The following is a 20,963-nucleotide window of genomic DNA, read 5'->3' on the forward strand; positions in this document are numbered from 1 at the left end:
CAAAAGCATTAAGAACAACCAAGTCCCTTATGAAAGGCTACATGAAGTGAGCTGGGAGAGAATTCCAAGAATTTGAACAGGTATTTACAGAAAGCCAAATAGAAGCAGTCATATATATATATATATATATATATATATATATATAAAACTATATATATATATGTATATTTTATTCAGACCACCTTCTGTAGAGATCAACGGTAATACCACTCCATAGTATAGACCTTGACATCTCGACAGGAAATGTGAGTGCACCCAGAGAAGAAGGGGCTCTGTCAGTCAGTATACTTTGGAGAAAAAATAAAGGTCCTTGAGGGATTGTGGATGAAAGGTGGGGTATTAACTTAGGGAGTTGTAGAAGGAACTGTGTGCTTTCATCCTGTCACTGGATGAAAGCCATGATTTAGGATTTATAGGTCCTATACAGGAAGGAACAAATATTTACCTATAGCCATTTTATTCTGAGTATTAACCCATGGTTAACTGTAAAACTCTTTGTTTCAGGATATCAGAAGGTAAGCAATATAAAGGAAAATTACTGATTGTACACATATTTGACCATTAAAAATATACATTCATTTTCCTCCAATAGTTTTAATGGAGAGTGAGCTACTTGGGAGTAGAGGGGAGACTGCAGGATAATAGGGACACACGATGTTACAGGAGTAGGATGAATCTCTCACTGCCTAAACAGCTACTGATTTAGTCACCTCTACTAGCAAAATTTTCTTCCTCCAGTCCACATAAGGTTGGAATCATCTGATAATATGTGGTTGCAAAAAACTGAATTCAGAATTCTCCAGGAAATACACAAAAAGTTTATGTTCTTCTTTAGACTTCTATACTAAACTTAGCATAGATGGTAATCAGTGCTTCCACCTTTCTTTCAAACAAAAGCCAGCAACTCCTCAATTTTCAGGTAAAAACATGTTTTCCCACCTTGAAAATTTTTTGCTTAAAAACACATTTAAATAAAAGTTTTAGATAAATATGTTTATGACATTTATTAAGAACAAAATGTTTTTCAATTTGACAAGGTGGGGTAAAACCACTGTCAAAAATTTGACTTCTGAGGCCAGGCACAGTGGCTCATGCCAGCACTTTGGGAGGCCAGGGAGTACAGATCACCTGAGGTCAGGAGTTCGAGATTAGCCTGGCCAACATGGTAAAACCCTGTCTCTACTAAAATACAAAAGTTAGCTGGGCACGGTGGTGCATGCCTGTAATCCCAGCTACTTGGGAGACTGAAGCAGGAGAATCACTTGAACCTGGGAGGTGGAGGTTGCAGTGAGCCGAGTGCACTCCAGCCTGTGCAACAAGAGTGAAACTCTTTTTTTTTTTTTCTTTTAATTTTTAGAGACAGGGTTTCGCTGTTTTAGCCAGGATGGTCTCCGTCTTCTGATCTCTTGTGATCCCCTCGCCTCAGCCTCTCAAAGTGCTGGGATTATAGGCATGAGCCACCACGCCCAGCCTGAAACTCTGTCTAAAAAAAGAAACAAAAAAAATTACTTTTGGGAGGGATAGATGAAGCATTCTTTACATATTTATATACATCACAATCACCAATCACATGCTAGATACTTAATCTCATTTAACACCCAAGCTCCTAAGAAATCTTGAAGTGGCATTATTATATTCATTTTACTGATGAAAAAACAAACTCAGAAAAGTCACACCATTACCAGGTAAAACAATAATAAAAACAAAATGGGAACTCAGTTCTATCTGAATACATAGCACATTTTTATAATAACTAAACTACTGTTGTTTCTCCTTACCATATGCTGTTGTAAGCTTTATGATACCTGGGCTGGTCCATGTGAAACATAGGTATATATTGCGTATTACCTGAGGATCCATGAAATTAAATTAGAGTGAAGGCAAGGGGAAAAAATACACCAAGCCTTAACCCTGTGCCATATAGGCAGGCATGTAACATTCCAACTGTTAAATAATCTTTAAATAATCTAAAACCAAGTAACTTTTCCTTAGAAATAGATCCTTCTTTGAATTTTCTTATTTGTTATCATTACCACTGTTCTAGCCATCCAGGTTTTAAATCTTTACACTTAATGAAGGTATAATCAGGGCATATAAGTTAATAAGGGCTATGCTAAGTATATGATCAACATTGAGGAACACAAAAGATTTCAGAATTAATTCTGTGGGTGAGAGGTTTGGTGGCTTTTTTATTTTTTATTTATTTTTTTGCGATGGAGTTTCACTCTTTGTTGCCCAGGCTGGAGTGCAATGGCATGATTTCGGCTCACCGCAACTTCTACCTCCTGCAGTGAACCACTGCACCTGGCCTGTCTGCTCATTTTCTACTAATCACCTTATATATGTTATATGAAATCTCTGATTTACGTTTTTTCCTTCAGTTAAATTCTCATAGACTAACCACTAACAGATTAACTTACTTAAAATATCTTTTACATGACCATGGAAACTTAAGAAGTTCCCACTGCCTCTGAAAATACAAAGTTCAAACTGAAGCCCTCCCACAATCCCAGAACTATATACTATGTATACCTAAATTTCCCTCTAGAACAACCAAGTCAACAGACAAAGCAATACATGATCCTTGGCTGAGTGTTGTGGCTCACACCTGTAATCCCAGCATTTTGAGAGGCTGAGGCAGGCAGATCACTTGAGGTCAGGAGCTTGAGACCAGCCTGGCCAACATGGTGAAACCCCATCTCTACCAAAAATATAAAAATTAGATGGATGTGATGATGGTGCATGCCTGTAATCCCAACTACTTGGGAGGCTGAGGCAGGAGAATCACTTGAACCTGGGAGGTGGAGGTTGCAGTGAGCCGAGACTGTACCACTGCACTCCAGCCTGGTTGACAGAGCAAGATGCCATCTCAAAAAACAAAAACATGATCCAGTGTAAATGTAAAGATATCAGCAAACTTTTAGTGACTGTATTTACTGGGTATAAAAGTTAGGGCCTCTGGAAGGCATTGGGAAGATGGTCTTCAGTCTCAAATCTCTAGTTTTACAGGACAGCCAGACATGGACATAGAAAGCTAACATTAGAAGGTATCTGTCCCATAAACCAGAGTGTAAACATACTTATTGTTTGGAGGAGTGCTGAAGAAAGGGCTTAAGCTAGGCCTTGATTGACTAGAATGGACAACTACCAAAGAAAAAGAAGAGAAATAGAAGAAAACTACCAAAAAAAAAAAAGGAAGTGGGGGCGGAAATGGATACTGTTAAAAAGGTCTTGTTCAATTCAACATCTACTGAGCACCATGTGCCAAACAGAAACTAAGTATTCTCCATGAAACAGGAGTGAAGGGAAGAACTTTTCTTGGCTCTTAAGCCAGCCCCTTCTTCAAGTAGACATTTGGGGATTGACACATAATAGGCATTCAAAACATTAAATGAATGACAGAATTTCACTACTAGCTAAATAGAAGGGCAGAAGAAAAGAGAATATTCCATTATGGAATTAAAAAATGAACTTCAGGCCAGGCGCAGTGGCTCATGCCTGTGATCTCAGCACTTTGGGAGGCTGAGGCAGGTGGATCATCTGAGGTCAGGAGTTTGAGACCAGCCTGGCCAACATGGTGAAACCCTGTCTCTACTAAAAATATAAAAATTAGCCAGGCATGGTAGTGTGTGTCTGTAATTCCAGCTACTGGGGAGGCTGAGGCAGAATTGCTTGGACCCAGGAGGCGGAGGTTGCAGTGAACTGAAATTGTGCCATTGCATTCCAGCCTAGGTGACAGAGCAAGACTCTGTGTCAAAAAGAAAAAAAAAAAGCACTTTGGAGCTTCTATATAGTCATGTGCCACATAATGACATTTCACTCAAGGTGGGACTGCATACAAGATGGTGTTCCCATAAGATTATAATTGCTGGGCGTGGTGGTTCACACCTGTAATCTTAGCACTTTGGGAGGCCGAGGCAGGTGGATGGATCACTTAAGGTCAGGAGTTTGAGACCAGCATGGTTAACATGGTGAAACCCTGTCTCTACTAAAAAAATACAAAAATTAGCCGAGCATGGTGGCATGTGCCTGTAGTCCCAGATACTCAAGAGGCTGAGACAGAATTGCTTGAACCCAGGAGTCAGAGGTTGCAGTGAGGGAAGGAAGGAAAGGAGGGAGGAAGGAAGGAAGGAAGGATAATGGAGCTGAAAAATTCCTATCATCTAGTGACATCATAGTCCTGTAGTGCAACACATTACCTTTTCTATGTTTAGATACACACATACTTACCATTGTCTTACAAATGCCTATGGTAGTTAGTATAGTAACATACTATCCAGGTTTGCAGTCTAGGAGCAGTAGGCTATACCGTATAGCCTAGGTGTGTCGTAGGCTACACCATCTAGGTTTGTATAAGTACATTCTGTAATATTCACACAATGATGAAACTGCCTAACTATGCATATTTCAGAATGTATTGCTACTGGTAAGCAATGTATAACTATATCTGGCAATGTTATGAAAGTTACAAGGCATCGTTATTTATAAGTTCAGCTAGTTGACAGAAATATAACACCAGAATACCCTGCTCCTGATTCAATCACTTGTCTAAATACAGCCAGAGTGATTCTTTTTGTTTTTTTTTTTGAGACAAAGTCTCACTCTGTCACCCAGGCCGGAGTGCAATAGCACGTTCTCAGCTCACTGCAACCTCCACCTCCCGGGTTCAAGCAATTCTCCTGCCTCAGCCTCCAAAGTAGCTGGGATTACAGGTGTGCACCCCCATACTCGGCTAATTTTTGTATTTTTAAGTAGAGACCAGGTTTCACCATGTTGGACAGGCTGGTCTCGAACCCCTGACCATGTGATCCACCTGCCTCAGCCTCCCAAAGTGCTGGGATTACAGGCATGAGCCACCATGCCCGGCTCAGAGTGATTTTCAAAACACAGATCTAAACACGTCACCCCTTACTTAAATTCTTCAATGACATCCCATTTTTCTTAGGATAGACAAATTCCTTCACAGGCATATAAGAACTTGCATGGCCTGATTCCTATCTATCTATCCAGTCTTTTCCACTAGACCCCAGCATCACTTTTTGTTCTCATTTTCCCTGCTGTAGTTCAGTCCTACTTACCATTCAGGTCTCAGCTCAATTGTCACTTGCTAGAGCAAAGTCCCCCATTATGGTTACTCATAGTAACTGGCACTTCTTTGGGGCATTTATAACAGTTTTAGTTTTACGTCTGTGTGATTATTTAATGTCAAGCTCTATCACAGACCATAAAGTCTAAAAAGACAGAGATTTTACCTTAAAATGTTCTATGTTCCGTAATGTTATTTAATAAAAAATTTACACACATGTATAATTTTAAATAGCCTTCTAGCCTAAGAGATAAATCCAGGAATAGTAGCATTTACCATCCAAGGCATTAATATTTCTTTTTTTTTTGAGATGGAGTTTTGCTTTTGTTACCCAGGCTGGAGTGCAATGGCACGATCTTGGCTCACCGCAACCTCCGCCTCTTGGGTTCAAGCAATTCTCCTGCCTCAGCCTCCTGAGTAGCTGGGACTACAGGCGTGCACCACCATGCCCAGCTAATTTTTTTGTATTTTTAATAGAAACGGGGTTTCACCATGTTGACTAGGATGGTCTCGATCTCTTGACCTCGTGATCCACCCGCCTCAGCCTCCCAAAGTGCTGGGATTACAGGCGTGAGCCACCGTGCCCAGCCGTCATTACTGTTTTAAGGCCCATAAAACAGGCCGGGCATGGTGGCTCATGCCTATAATCCCAGCACTTTGGGAGGTCAAGGCAGGAGGACTGCTTGAACCTAGCAGTTTAGACCAGCATGGAAAACATGATAAAACCCCATCTCTACAAAAAAAACCCACAAAAATTAGCATTGTGGCATGTGCCTGTAGTCCCAACTACTTGGGAGGCTGAGGTGGGAGGATTGCTTGAGCCTGGGAGACTGAGGCTGCAATGAGCCATGATCATGCCACCTAACTCCAGCCTGGGTGACAGAATGAGAATCTATCTCAAAAAAAAAAAAACCTTTATTACGCATCAATAGCAGAAAAAAATAACCAAAAACCTATAACACATCCATATTTAAACAGCAACCTAATCATTCTGTCACTGTTTATCTGTAAAATATGAATAACTTGAAAGATAAGTGAAAAACATACAAAGTTTTCAAAACAATGTATGGTATGTGTTAAATGCTAAATAACTGGTACCTATGAATAATAATAAGTCCTATTCGTAATTAATTCATGTTTCTAAAATGCATTCCCCAAACTTTTTTTTTTTTGAGACGGAGTTTCGCTCTGTCACCCAGGCTGGAGTGCAGCGGCACGATCTTAGCTCACTGCAACCTTCGCCTCCCAGGTTCAAGCAATTATCCTGCTTCAGCTTCCCAAATAGCTGGGATTACAGGCGCCCCCACCACACCCAGCTAATTTTTGTATTTTTTAGTAGAGACAGGGTTTTGCCATGTTGGCCAGGCTAGTCTTGACCTCCTGACCTCAGGTGATCTGCCTGCCTTGTCCTCCCAAAGTGCTGGGATTACAGGCGTAAGCCACTGCCTGACCCCCAAACACTGATTTATGTAGTAACACTGAACAATTATTATGTTCTTTCAAGCTGGTTAAAAAAATTCTGAAGGGAATAAAATAGATTCAAGAGCTGTTACATCTTTTGTTACAATTTTTAAGGTGATTATATCATTCTTAAGTTTCCTCCCATTATTTACTATAACCCAGATTTCCTTATTATTTTGTAAGACATATATAAGCCATTATAACATGTATTTAAAATGGACAGATACATAAAATTTATCTTTAAATGCATATTTTATATTTCAGTAGTCAATGACCATCAATCAAACAAAGGAAAAAAAACTAATTTCTTGAAGAAAGACAAATCTATGGAGTGGTTTACAGGAAGTGAAGAATGAGATGGCTCAACTAAATCAGTCTGGAATCATTTACTACAAAATGTCAAACTAACTGCAAGACAAGTGTCAAATGGGATGTTTAAGCAGTTTTGCCATGTTGTACATCTTTATTTTGTTATTTTCAAAATTATATGTAAAACAAAAAAACAACAAAAGAAAGAAAAAACAAAGAAAAAAAAAACAAAATTATATGTAAAAGTTATATAAGTCATAGTAATAGCTAAAAATACCAATCTATGAAAATAGTAATTTTCAACGTAAAGTTCTATTTTGATATTTTTCCATCTTCAAGTCAGTTGCTGTCATCTGGAGTACTCAGTTAAGTTGTAGTTTGACCTTCCTCAACTTGACAAGGAAAGCTAATTTAAGAGAAGAAAAACGTAAAGTCATTATATTAATTAGAAGAAAAAACACTATTTAATATGGTCTGAAAACATTACTCACCTGTATGACCAGCTTGCCAGTGTACTGGTCTAGCAATATAGGGAAATGATCCATATGGAAAATCAGAATGTGATTCTTCTGCTATAAAAAATATATGTACTATAAGCTACATAAAATATTTTGTAATTTTTTCATAAAAACTGTTAAAATATGAATTACTCTCTTAAAGTTTTTTCTCTCATTTTTTTCCTTGGATTTATTTTAGAGCTACTTTTCCAGTTATTATACAAAAACAATTTGTCAATGATTATATAATAAATATAGATGATTTTATAACCAAATGGATAAGCCCATATTATAAATCAATGGATACTTGAAAACATGTTCATGGCCTAAATAATGTGTATATACAAGAAAGACCTAAACATAGTTCTTTCAGAATTCCAGCAGCATCTTAGAAGTTGGTTTTTGGAATATTAGCTATTTGCCTATCAGGTCTCATTAAATTCATTCCCTTCAGTAATAATCACTTATCTAACTTTAAAACATCCTTAGCATATTTAAATTATTTCACAAGTCAAGCTTCTTGTGACAAGTAAAATATGAATACTATAAAAAGCTCAATCCTAGGCCTGATGCAGTGGCTCACACCTGTAATCCCAGCACTTTAGGAAGGCGAAGCAGGCGGATCACCTGAGGTCAGGAGTTCAAGACCAGCCTGGCCAACAAGGCAAAACCCTGTCTCTACTAAAAATACAAAAATGAGCTGGGTGTGGTGCGCGCCTGTAGTCCCAGCTACTCAGGAGGCTGAGGCAGGAGAATTGCTTGAACCCAGGAAGTGGACGTTTCAGTGAGCTGAGATCGTGACACTGACTCCATCCTGGTGACAGAGTGAGACTCTGTCTCAAAAAAAACAAAAAAAAACACAAAACAAAACTCAGTTCTTCAAAGGTATGAGTTTTATGTAAAAGGCAGGAAAAGTCATTTTTCTGTCCCTTATATATTTTACCAGAATAAAAATATCACACTTCAATTTCTATAGAAAATCACTGAGGAATATTTTCATAATCTATTTGTCAGGATACTCAGGAGCACATTCTCCATTTATTACTTCATGCATAAAGTAAAACTGAAGCTCACCATCGTCATCCTCTTCAAACAGCCCACCTTCAACTCCAATTTTCTCTTGAGAATGTAGTTGTACATTTGTGTTGATTTCAGGTTCTACTCTTTGAGCTAAAATTCCATTTTTCTGTTTTGCAAGGCAAACCAACCAATCTCTGACAATGACCTCACTTATCTTTTCACACGAAAGAGAAAGTTCACAGATGCGAATTCCGTCTAAAAGTTCAATAACCTGTGTGATGCTTTCAGAAAAGTGAAAAATGTACTTTACATTTCTACTAAAATAATAACATTACATTTATTTAAGTTGCCTATACCCTGTGTCCAAATTTAAATGCTATAGTTAAATTAAGGCAGGAGAGGGTTTAAATATGCAAGTTAGAAGGCAAAATAAGTACTTTCACAGATTTCTAAGTAAACAAATACAGAGACTATAACATTACTGATCAATCACATTATACTTTTAAAACTTTTCTCTCAGATTATCAGAAGAAAATATGCATCTTATATTACTATTTATGTAAAGAATGATTTAAACAGTAACATAGGGCCGGGTGTGGTGGCTCAGACACGTAATCTCAGAACTTTGGGAGGCTGAGGCGGGTGGATCACTTGAGGTCAGGAGTTTGAGACCAGCCTGGCCAAAAGGGCGAAACCCCGTCTCTACTAAAAATACAAAAATTAGCCGGGCATGGTGGCACGTGTCTGTAATTTCAGCTACTCAGGAGGCTGAGGCAAGAGAATCATCTGAACCTGGGAGGCAGAGGTTGCAGCAAGCTGAGATCACAACATTACACTCCAGCCTGGGTGACAAAGCAAGACTCCGTATCAGAAAAAATAAAATAAAATAAATAAATTAATTAATTAAAAAAATAAAAACTAAATAAGCAGTAATATAAACGAACTTGGGACTTGTCATTTTATAACCATTTTAAAAGATGCCACATACACTTTATCCAGTTACAAATGAATATTTTGGCTAGGCACAGTGGCTCATGCCTGTAATCCCAGCACTTTGGGAGGCGGATGGGCAGATCACCTGAGGTCAGGTGTTTGAGACCAGCCTGGCCAACATGGTGAAATCCCATCTCTACTAAAAATACAAAAATTTAGGTGGGTGTGGTGGTGGGCGCCCATAATCCCAGCTACTTGGGAGGCTGAGGCAGGATAACTGCTTGAACCCAAGAGGCAGAGGTTGCAGTGAGCCGAGATCAAAGCATTGCATACTATAGCCTGGGTGACAGAGTAAGACTCCATCTCCAAAAAAAAAAAAAGAATATCTTAGTTTGGTACTTAAGCAAAAGTGCATTTAAAAGTCACATTGCAAAGAAAAACAGTTCTGTTACTCACTTTGCTAGATATACAGCACATACACCACCATGCTTAAGATGTGGGTAAAAAACAGGCAAAGCAACATGAGGATTTAACATATCCAAAGCTACCTGTGTAGGGGAAAAAGAGAACTGGATCAGTCTGATTCTGTTTAAATAAAGCATAAGTTTTCTTACTGTGGTAAAATGACACACTTTTGGAAAGCAATTACTCAAAATTATTTCATTTTTTAGAATGTTGTATTATTAACTATCATTTTACTGTTCCCAAAAGGATATGTTAGTTATTATACAGCTTGGCCAGGTGGCTCATGCCTGTAATCCCAATACTTTGGGAGGCTGAGGCAAGAGGATCCATTTGAGGCCAAGTTTGAGACCAGCCCAGGCAAAATAGTGAGACCCTGACTCTACCAAAAAAAAAAAAAAAATTAGCTGGGTGCTGTGGCGCAAGCTACCCAGCTACTCAGGAAGCTGAGGTGGGAGGGTCACTGGAGCCCAGGAGTTCGAGGCTGTAGTGACTTATGACTGTGCCATCACACTCCACCCTGGGCAAGAGTGAGATCCTGTCTCAGGGAAGAAAAAATAATTTGTCACAGTACTTGATGATACTGAAAAATCAAAATGATATGTCTTGTACTTGGCAATATTAATATGGAAATATTCATTTGGCTATGTATGTATGTATGAATATAACCAAAGAAAGATTCCTTTCAATATTGCCAAGTGTAAAACATGCCATTATAATACAAAAATTAAAACATTTAAGACAATGTGAATTTATATATTTGTGAATATATATTTGGTTTTTCTTTTTTCTTTTTTTGAGATGGAGTCTTGCTTTGCTGCCCAGGCTGAAGTGCAGTAGCATGATCTTGCCTTACTGGAACCTCCACCTCCCAGGTTCAAGCGTTTCTCCCGACTCAGCCTCCCGAGTGGCTGGGATTGCAGGCACCCACCACCATACCTGGCTAATCTTTGTATTTTTAGTAGAGACGGGGTTTCGCCATGTTGGCCAGGCTGGTCTCGAACTCCTGACCTCAGGTGATCCACTCGCCTTGGCCTCCCAGAGTACTGGAATTACAGGCATGAGCCACCACACCCAGCCCAGAAGTATATTTTAGGAAGATTAATCTAGAGATGAGGGAAATGGAGTAGAAGAGGAAAGGCCCAGGAGGTGAGATGGCAGCTAGGAGAAGAATTAAGTAGACAAAGGGAGCAATTAAAAAAAAATGGTGGGAATGTGAAAAGAAATTTATGTTTAACATATGCCTTTTGATCTTTGATCAAACACCTACCCACAAGCAGTACTCTTACCAATGTACAATTTTTAGAAACGTTCTTAAGAAAAGGAAATTATTCATGATCTAGCTTCTATTTAACAGTTCTGTATTATATTTATGAACACCAACTATAATTCTTTGGCCCTAACAGTATATAACTCTCCCCCAGCAGCTGACACCACTCCTCCTTCTCTATTCCCTCATATTGAGTAATCATCTGGCACTATTATTCAAGAGAGATTAACTGAATAAATCTAAAAAGGCGTATTCTTTTTAGATCAGGAATGGTTCAGCAGGCTTCTACAAAGTTCCAATGATATCATTAAAATCCTTTGTTGTGTTTCATGCTCATCAAGCAAAATTCTGATGACCAATTTAATCTCCCAGGTATTTCTGACATTCCTATGGATGACCTAACAGAGCCTTTTCCCCCTTATCGAGCTGTAACATGCAACCCAAAGATGAGAAAAAAGAACTGAGGTCTTTGTGTCCAGTAAGCTGTGCCACTAAAACTATAGGCTTTAGTTATATCAGAGCTAGAAGTCAGTGTGGATAAAAGTCATTTTCATGGCTAGGCACGATGGTTCACACCTGTAATCCCAGCACTTTGGGAGACTGAGGCAGGCAGATTACCTGAGGTTAGGAGTTCAAGACCAGCCTGGCCAACATGGTGAAACCCCATCTCTACTAAAAATACAAAAATTAGCTGGCCATGGTGGCATGCACCTGTAATACCAGCTACTTGGGAGGCTGAGGCAGGAGAATTGCTTGAACCTGGGAGGTGGAGGTTGCAGTGAGCTGAGACTGTGCCACTGTATCCAGCCTGAGCAAGAGTGAGACTCTGTCTCCCAAAAAAAAAAAAAAAGATTTTCTCTCCTCTTTGAACTTTGCTTCATTTCTCACCAAAATAGTCCACCCTTCCAGCAGCCAATTAAGGAAAGCAAGGAAGACTCCTGACCAAGGCCTCAGTCCATAGTGTGAAGCTAAGAACTGTGAAGTGGCATCACTAAAGATAGGGCAACTTACACTGGAATTCTGAAACTCTGAAGCCAGCAAATACTTCCATGTGTCAGATCTCCACCATGTTTGATCACAGCTTGTCATTTATCTTTTTTTTCCTTTTTGAGATGAAGTTTCACTCTTGTGGCTTAGGCTGGAAAGCAATGGCACAGTCGGCTCACTGCAACCTCCGCTCCCGGGTTCAAGCGATTCTCCTGCCTCAGCTTCCCGAGTAGCTGGGATTACAGGCATGCGCCACTACGCCCAGCTAACTTTGTATTTTTAGTAGAGAATGTTGGTCAGGCTGGTCTTGAACTTCCGACATCAGGTGATCCACCTGCCTCGGCCTCCCAAAGTGTGGGATTACAGGTGTGAGCCACCACACCTGGCCTCTTGTCATCTATCTTTCTAACTTCATCTACTCTGCTTCTTTTCCCTAAGTCAACCTCCTACTATTTCTCTTCCTCACAATCTCTCTGCTTCACTTTCTGGAGCTTTGTTCATGACAAACACCTCTGTCCTCAACATCTTCAATGAACACACTCTCCTTACATCCTGACTTTAACTGTCTAAAGCCTCCTGCCTATTTCCTGTCAAATGGAAGCTACTTATTCCCCCAAAATCTCACAATCCAGGTTAGGTGCTGGGTTCAATATGCTTCCAATGCTGCTTCCAAAGTACGATTTCTTTTCTTTTTTTTTTCTGAAACTGATATCATAGGAGCCATGAAGTACGATTTCTTTATCCTGGGAATGCTGAGGTTCGTGGTGCTCAACTACCCTTTGGTCGTAGTTTTTGGTCATTATTCCACATTTATTGATAATTTTATCACCCAACTTGCTAACTCAGTATGTCCCTCTGCCCCAAATTCTACCATGAGATTAAAAGGCATGAAACAAAAATATTCTTTCCATCCCTAGAGACAGACATGAAGCAAATGAAGGAAGACCCTTGCCTATATAAAAGAAGCCTGACCCCTATTTTCTTTGCAGTCAAAGTAATAACACAGGACCCATGTTAGAAAACTTACTGCATCAAATATTAAAGATTTTATGTCTTCAGCCGCTCTTGAGAAATCCTTATGAATAAAATCCACATTGTCTGGCCACTCTTCTACATGACTTAATTTCCATGAATCACGCCAGTGTTTGTAATTCTTCTTAGCCAGATTATGGTGGTCTTTTCGTACCTCAAAACTTATGACTCGTCCTTGTGATCCAACTTAAGTAAAAAAAATTTGATATTTCATAGTATTAATCATTTTATTAAAAAGTGTCAAAAATTTATTTTGCAAAGGTACTATATGTATGTAAAAAAAAAATTCAAATAGTTCAATATTACGAGTCTTGCTCCCATCCCTGACCCTTCCCATGATAGTCACTGCCCGTACAAGCATGCAAGTATCTCTCTGTTTTTAATACGCATTGTGGTGTATTATATACACTGTCTTGTACCTTCCTTCTTACTTACTAATGTCATTTCAGTGATTCTAGATGTACTGCATTCTTTTTAACAGCGATCATATTCCGCGGTATGGCTATGATGAACATTTAGCTTATCTCTAGTCATATGCTAACACAAACAATACTACAGTGAAAATTCTTGTACCTAAGTCTTTGTATCAAGCCAGTATATCTCTACAGGATGAAGTCCTAAAAATGGAATTGCCGGCTCAAGGGGTATGTGAAATTATCCATATAATATTAAACTGTCCTCCACATAAGTGGTATCAACTTATATGCCAACCAGCAATGTATTAGAATACCTATATCTTTATACTCTCCCTGACAAAGAGTTATTGAACTTTTTATCTGTGTCAATCTAAAAAGTGAATAAAGTTTACATTTTTAATGTAGATTTTTGAGTTTCGTTTCGTTTTTTCTTGAGACAAGGTCTCACTCAGTCACCCAGGTTAAAGTGTGGTAGTGCAATCGCAGCTCACTGCAACCCCTGCCTTCCAAACTCAAGCAATCCTCCCACATCAGCCTCCTGGGTAGCTGGGACAACGGGTGTGCCCCACCACACTCAGTTAATTTTTTTAAATTTTTGGTAGAGACAGGTCTTAGTCATGTTGCCTGGGCTGGTCTCAAACTCATAAGCTTAAGCAATCTGCCTGCCTCGGCCTCCCAAAGTGCTGGGATTACAGACGTGAGCCACCACGGTCAGCCTTTTAATGTAGTTTTTAACTTGCATTTCTTTTATTATGGGAGGGGACATGAGGAGGCGTCTGTGGGGCAGGGACACTCCCTACCTTGATCTGGGTAATAAGTACATGAGTGGCCACTATACAAAGATTCATTGAGGTATACACTTATGATCTGCACACTTTTCTGTAGCTATGTTATATTCCAATAAAAAGTATACTTAAGAAAAAAGCAGCAGCATTAGAGAGCATGGAGGAAACAAGACAGAGCAAAGAAAATGGAGGGAGGATTAGAAAGAGACTGACTGGAAGGGCCAGGCACGGTGGCTCACGCTGTAATCCCAGCACTTTGGGAGGCCAAGGCGGGCAGATCACAAGGTCAGGAGTTTGAGACCAGCCTGACCAACATGGTGAAACCCGCCTCTATTAAAAATACAAAAACTTAGCCAGGTGTGGTGGTATACACCTGTAATCCCAGCTATTCAGGAGGCTGAGGGAGGAGGAGAATCACTTGAACCCGGGAGGTGGAGGTTGCCGTGAGCCGAGATTGTGCCACTGCACTCCAGCCTGGATAACAGAGCGAGACTTCATCTCAAAAAAAAAAAAAAAAAGAAAAGAAAAGAAAGGAAGAGACCGACTGGAATAAATGTACAAAATGGAAAGAAAGACAGTCGTGGCCGGGCGTGGTGGCTCACGCCTGTAATCCAAGCACTTTGGAGGCCAAGGCGAGCAGATCACCTGAGGTCAGGAGTTCAAGACCAGCCTGACCAACATGGTGAAACCCTGTCTTAATAAAAAAAAAAAAAAAAAAAGAAAGACAGTTGCTTACATTCAGTTTCTAGGAGAATGCTATCTCAGTATTAGGTATTTTTCCAAATATCCTTATAACTTTCTGTTATTATGAATGAACAAATTGAATATTTTCTTTGTTATCGAGATCCAGCTCAATCCAATCTCTTACCTGCTTTGGATAAAAATAAGCTCATTCCACCAGAGCCTGAGCCAGCTTCCAAAACAGTATCACCTGGGTTGATATCCATCATCGAGAGAATCATATTAATATCCTATGATTGAAAACAGTATGGGTGACTCAGAGACCAAGAAGTATGTACTAAGCACCTAGTCTTATCTTACACTGGGGGATATGGAGAAGAAGGGAGTGAAAAACAAGTTAGACTCTGGACCTGCCTACAGAGTTTATATTTTGCTTAATGAAATGAGAGATCCAAGAATCAATTAACAAATAATGCAACACTTCAGAATAATACCAAAATTACAGACAATAAGTTCAGGAGGAGCTCAGGAAAAGGAGAAAGCAGCAGGATGGCCGAATTTAAAGACAGAGTAGAAATTTATGGGAACAACTACAAGGTAAAAACAGCTTTAAACAAAGCAGAGGTAGAATGAGCCCAGTTTGTCCATCTCAGGAGAGATAGTATGAGGCATTAGAACTCGGCCCGGTAAGCAACTGGGATATGTCACTGAGGTGATATAAATGGCATTTTATGAGAATTAATCTGGCAGAAGAAATATAGGATCTACTGGAGAAAAATCAAGAGGCAGGAAGACCAGTTAAGAATTTACTATATAATCTCTGCATAAAATGATGTACTTCCATTTATTTGTATATTTATTTATGAGACCGAGTCTTGCTCTGTCGCCCAGGCTGCAGTACAGTGGAGCGATCTCAGCTCACTGCAACCTCCACTTCCCGGGTTCAAGCGATTCTCCTGCCTCAGCCTCCTGAGTAGCTGGGATTACAGGCATCCGCCACCATGCCTGGCTAATTTTTGTATTTTGACTAGAGATGGGGTTTCACCATGATGGCCAGGCTGGTCTCGAACTCCTGACTTCAGGTGATCTGCCCGCCTCACACTCCCAAAGTGCTGGGATTACAGGCATGAGCCACCGTGCCTGGCCAAATGATGAACTTCTAATTTAGAATTAAGACACTATATAGCAGTGGTCCCCACTTTTTTGGCACTAGGGACTCGTTTCGTGGAAGACAATTTTTCCACAGATGAAGACTGTTCCATCTCAGATCATCAGGCATTAGTTTCTCATAAGAAGTGTGCAACCTGGATCCCTCTCGTGTGCAGTTCACAACAGAGTTTGCACTCCTATGAGAATGTAATTCCATGCTGATCTGACAAGAGATGGAGCTTAGGCGGTAATGCTCACTACCCACTGCTAACCTGCTGTGTGGCCTAGTTCCCTGTTACAGGCCACGCACTGGTACCAATCCTCCGCCTGGGGGTAAGGAAGCCCTGCTATATAAGAAAAAAGAGACTATGCTAGAAACAGATCAGAGGACCCATTTGCCAAACATATAATTGGAAGAACTGTTTTTGTTAACACAACAGGAATATCGTGGATGACAGTAATATCGGTTGTTTTTTAAATTAAAAAAAAATTTTTTTTTGAGTCTAACTCTGTTGCCCAGGCTACAGTGCAGTGGTGCGGTCTTGGCTCACTGCAACCTCAGCCTCCTGGGTTTAGGCAATTCTCCTGCCTCAGCCACCTGAGTAGCTGGGACTACAGGCACGTGTCACCATGCCCGGCTAATTTTTTGCACTTTTAGATAGAGACGGGGTTTCACCATGTTAGCCAGGCTGGTCTCCTGACCTCGTGATCCGCCCACCTCAGCCTCCCAAAATGCTGGGATTACAGGCGTGAGCCACTGTGCCCAGCCTAAAATTTATTTTTAAAATTATTTTGACGACAGGGTCTCACTCTGTTGCCCAGACTGGAGTGTAGCGGTGCAATAGTAGCTTGCTGCATCCTCGAACTTCTGGGCTCAAGCAATTCTCCCACCTCAGCCTCCCAAGTAGTTGAGACCACAGGCATGTACTACCATGCCAGGCTACTTTTTTAATTTTTACTTTTTATAGAGATGGGGATCTGCTATATTGGCCAGGTTAGTCTTGAACTCACAGCCTCCAGCAATCCTCCTGCCTTGGCCTCACAAAACACTGATATTATAGGTGTGAGTGACTACACCTACCCCCCAACATTTTTTTTGAGACGGGGCTTACACTGTTGCCCAGGCTGGAGTGCAGTGGCAAGATCATGGCTCACTGCAGCCTCAAATTCCTGGGCTCAAGCAATCTTCCTGTATCAGCCTCCTGAGTAGCTAGGACAACAGGTGTGTGCCATCACACTGGCTAATTTTTTATTTTTTCTAAAGACAAGGTCTTCCTATGTTGCCCCGGCTGCTCTCAAACTTCCAGGTTCAAATTATCATCCTGCCTCAGCCTCCCAAAATGCTGAGATTACAAGCGTGAGCCATTGCACTCAGCCTCTGATCATATTTTTAATACTAAGATGGGATTACAGGGAGATCAGTTTTTTTTTGTTTTTTTTTTTTGAGATGGAGTTTCGCTCTTGTTACCCAGGCTAGAGTGCAATGGCACGATCTCGGCTCACCGCAACCTCCGCCTCCTGTGTTCAGGCAATTCTCCTGCCTCAGCCTCCTGAGTAGCTGGGATTACAGGCACGTGCCACCATGCCCAGCTAATTTTTTGTATTTTTAGTAGAGATGGGGTTTCACCATGTTGACCAGGATGGTCTCGATCTCTTGACCTCGTGATCCACCCGCCTTGGCCTCCCAAAGTGCTGGGATTACAGGCGTGAGGAGATCAGTTTTTAAAAATCAGTGGAGGTAATCTCTTAAACATTTCAAAGTTGTAAAAGTTGAAGTTAAACTATCTGCAGCCTACTTGGAGGCCATAAAGAGAAGTTAGCACCTAGCAAATCCAGTACTTAAATTCCTTCTTAGAGTGGAATTTGATCTGTGACAAATGGAAAGGCAGAAAGTACATTAAAGATGCATATTTATGACTTCATGAAATACAACTAATCTCTCTTGATTTTGTCTAATGGGGAGAAAGCAGACATGGGGAAGCAAGATAAAATTACAGAAGCCTTTTAGTTTTCTTCAAGAGCTATGATACCATGGCCGGGAGCAGTCGTTCTCACCTGTAATCCCAGCACTCTCAAGGGAGGATCCTTTGAGCCTAGAGAAGTTTGAGACCAGTCTGAGCAAATTAGGGTGACCCTAACTCTACAAAAAAAATATTTTTTGATTAGCTAGGCATAGTGACATGCACTTGTGCTCCCAGCTACTCAGGAGGCTGAGGTGGGAAGACTGCTTGAGGCCAGAAGGTCAAGGCTACAGTAAGAGGTGATTGAGCCACTGCACTCTAGCCTGGGTGACACAGCGAGACCCTGTCTTTAAAGACAAAAAAGCTTATGATACCTCAGCAGCCTAAGTTTTCTTAGTCCCTGGGTACACCTTTTAAAATACAGACTGGATTCCTACTCAGAACCTTCTAATGGTCCTTCATCACAAATGGAATAAAATACTCCAACCACACCTCATACTGGGTCCCTCACCTGACCCACTGAGGCACAACAGGAATGCTGCAGTATTCCTCCCTTTGCAAGAACAGTTCTGTTCCTAGATCTTTACAAAGCAAGCTCTTCCTTATTTAGGTTTCCTATCAAGTGTACCTCCTTAGTGACCATCTCTACTCACCTGACATAATGATGTTCCTACCCCAGGTCACCCAAAACGATGTCATTGTTAATGTGTTTGTCTTCGTGACACTCCATACTACTGAAAATGACCTTATTCTTTCATTTACTTGTTTGTTCTTTGTCACCCCTTCCAGAATGTAAGGTCTATGTTGAGAGTAAGGACTGCAGTTCAACACCATACCTCCCTAAATAGTGCCTTGAATATGGAAGGCAGTCAATTATTTGCTGAATAAATAATGAATGAATCCTGATCTGGAGAAAGGAGGGAGAGTTGTGTTACACAGGAACATTCTACTCAAGGACTGCGACTGTGACTAACGATTGAAACAAACTGCTAGCAATAGATGATTATCATAAACTTCAAACTAGGTCTGGGCACGGTGGCTCACGCCTGTAATCCTAGCACTTTGGAAGGCTGAGGTGGGCAGATCACTTGAAGCCAGGAGTTGGAGACCAGCCTGGGCAAGATAGAGAAACCCTGTCTCTACAAAAATTAGCCCGGTGTGGTGGCACACGCCTGTAGTTCTAAGTACTCAGGAGGCTGTGGTGGGAGAATTGCTTGAACCTGGGAGGCAAAGATTTCAGTGAGCCAAGATCGCGACACTGCACTCCAATCTGGATGACAGTGAGAACTTGTCTCAAAAAAGACTGAAAGTAGGCTCTAGGCAGTTAACTTTTTAATAAAGAATAGTCATTTTATGTTTAGTGTTGACTGTTAGCTATTTTAATACAAAACTCTATTTCTTCCCTAACAAGAAAAGCACCATAACATATCTATTGTTGATAAAATATACTCTTGTAACATGCCTTATTGAATATGATTAAAATATCACCATAATAGTGTTACAAAATTGTTCCCTAAGAGTTCAGCATTCTCTTGAGTCCTGAGTAACGGGGAACAAAATTAGTGATTATGTACCTAGTGAGTTCACATCACACTAACAGAAAGTTGAGATATTACCCACATTTTACAAATAAGGGAATCGAGACTCCCAGTTAAAATTAAAATCTAGGTGTTTGCTAATGCTAATTTTCATCGTGATATGTAAAAGTTATATCCATTGGTTTATTTTAGAAGGCTAAGCATAATAAAAAAAAAAATCCAAACGTTCTGAGATGTCCTTTGAATACACTGATCAGGACTGAGTACTGCATCTGTCTTTGCTCCTCCTGGAACCAATACACACCTCATCTCCATCGCATTACCTTTGGGTATGTTATGGCAGCCCCTCTTTTCATCAATAACACATAGTCTTCTAATGCTGGCCTCCTCAGCATGAACTGCTTACCGGAGGAACTCCTCAGTATCTGGCCAGGGAACTTCCCCCACGATCTTGCTGAACGGGACTGCCCCCCAGTTACTATTTAAGAGTCCGACGTTGCTCAACTTAAATAATTTCTTAAATTGTGTGTCTCTCTTCCCAGTCTCAGCTAAAATCAGTTCCCCAGCCTGAAAGGGTCTCTCTCTGGAAGTTGAACAAGAAGGGGAAACATGAGACTCTTCGACCTCGGTAGCGCACTGGGCCTGCGAGAGCATGGAGGGATCCTCGGATCCCTGGTGTGCGGGACCGCACCGGCCTTGGTCTCCGCTCGAGGCCTCGCGCTCTCGAGGGGATGACTCTTCCCGCGGAGTCGGAAGTCTGAGGCTTTCCACTGACGAAAGACATCCAGTCCCAGTGTCAGAGATGCTCAGAGGGAGCGATGGGCAAGACTCTGCTCCTGGGGCTTTTCTCTGTGCCGCCTCGTGCTCTCTCTCTCTATCTCTCAGATCTCTAGGCAAGGACCTGCAACACAGTGACCGAGCTCCCTCGAAGGGCTCCTGCCCCAGGCCACGCAGGAATGAATTGGTTCCGAGCCCCTGCCGCAGGGACAGCAAGGCGGGACCGCAGCGCCCCGCCATCACCATGGTGTTTCGCGCAGGCGCCGTCGCAAACGAGTGACGCAGGCTCCGCGCGACCACTCCTTTCCCAGTCGCGCGCAAGGCGCAGCAGCCTGAGGCTTTTACAGTTGTGCAGGGCTCTGCAGCTCCGTGACTGCGCCTGCGTCGCGGAAGTGGCGGTCCGCCTAGTTGAGCAGGGGCGCGGGAGTCCCGGGAGTCGCGGGAGTCGCGGGTTAGTGACCATTCAGGGAATATGTCCACGTGCGCAGGCGCCCATGTTCCCTTTCGGAATGTGGGCAGAGGGAAGAATTTACCGTTAACAGACGTCCTCCAGGTTTGCTCGGGGACCGGAAGATTGAGAGACAAAACTTGCCAAAGCT

General features: G+C 41.3%; 2 protein-coding genes across 2 annotated transcripts in view; one reads left to right on the top strand and one right to left on the bottom strand.

Moving 5' to 3' along the window:
* SPDYA (speedy/RINGO cell cycle regulator family member A) overlaps positions 1-7,496 on the top strand; it is a 34,387-nt gene extending 26,891 nt beyond the window's left edge. The window contains exon 6 of the mRNA XM_012475440.3: positions 6,812-7,496. Coding sequence (XP_012330863.1) covers positions 6,812-6,903 — 92 coding nt within the window. The 3' untranslated portion in view covers positions 6,904-7,496. The remainder of the gene's footprint in view (positions 1-6,811) is intronic.
* Positions 5,751-20,614, bottom strand: TRMT61B (tRNA methyltransferase 61B). The gene is given in 8 exon segments (XM_012475438.2): positions 5,751-7,262; positions 7,348-7,425; positions 8,428-8,654; positions 9,763-9,854; positions 13,053-13,243; positions 15,127-15,229; positions 19,911-20,030; positions 20,032-20,614. Coding segments are annotated over 8 exon segments (1,434 nt in total). The 5' UTR covers positions 20,611-20,614; the 3' UTR covers positions 5,751-7,218.
* Between the last annotated feature and the right edge of the window lie 349 nt (positions 20,615-20,963).

The sequence above is a fragment of the Aotus nancymaae genome, unplaced genomic scaffold (genome assembly GCF_030222135.1).
Source record: "Aotus nancymaae isolate 86718 unplaced genomic scaffold, 86718_ANA_hifiasm-v0.15.2.pri h1tg000057l, whole genome shotgun sequence".
In the NCBI taxonomy this organism is placed as follows: Eukaryota; Metazoa; Chordata; class Mammalia; order Primates; family Aotidae; genus Aotus; species Aotus nancymaae.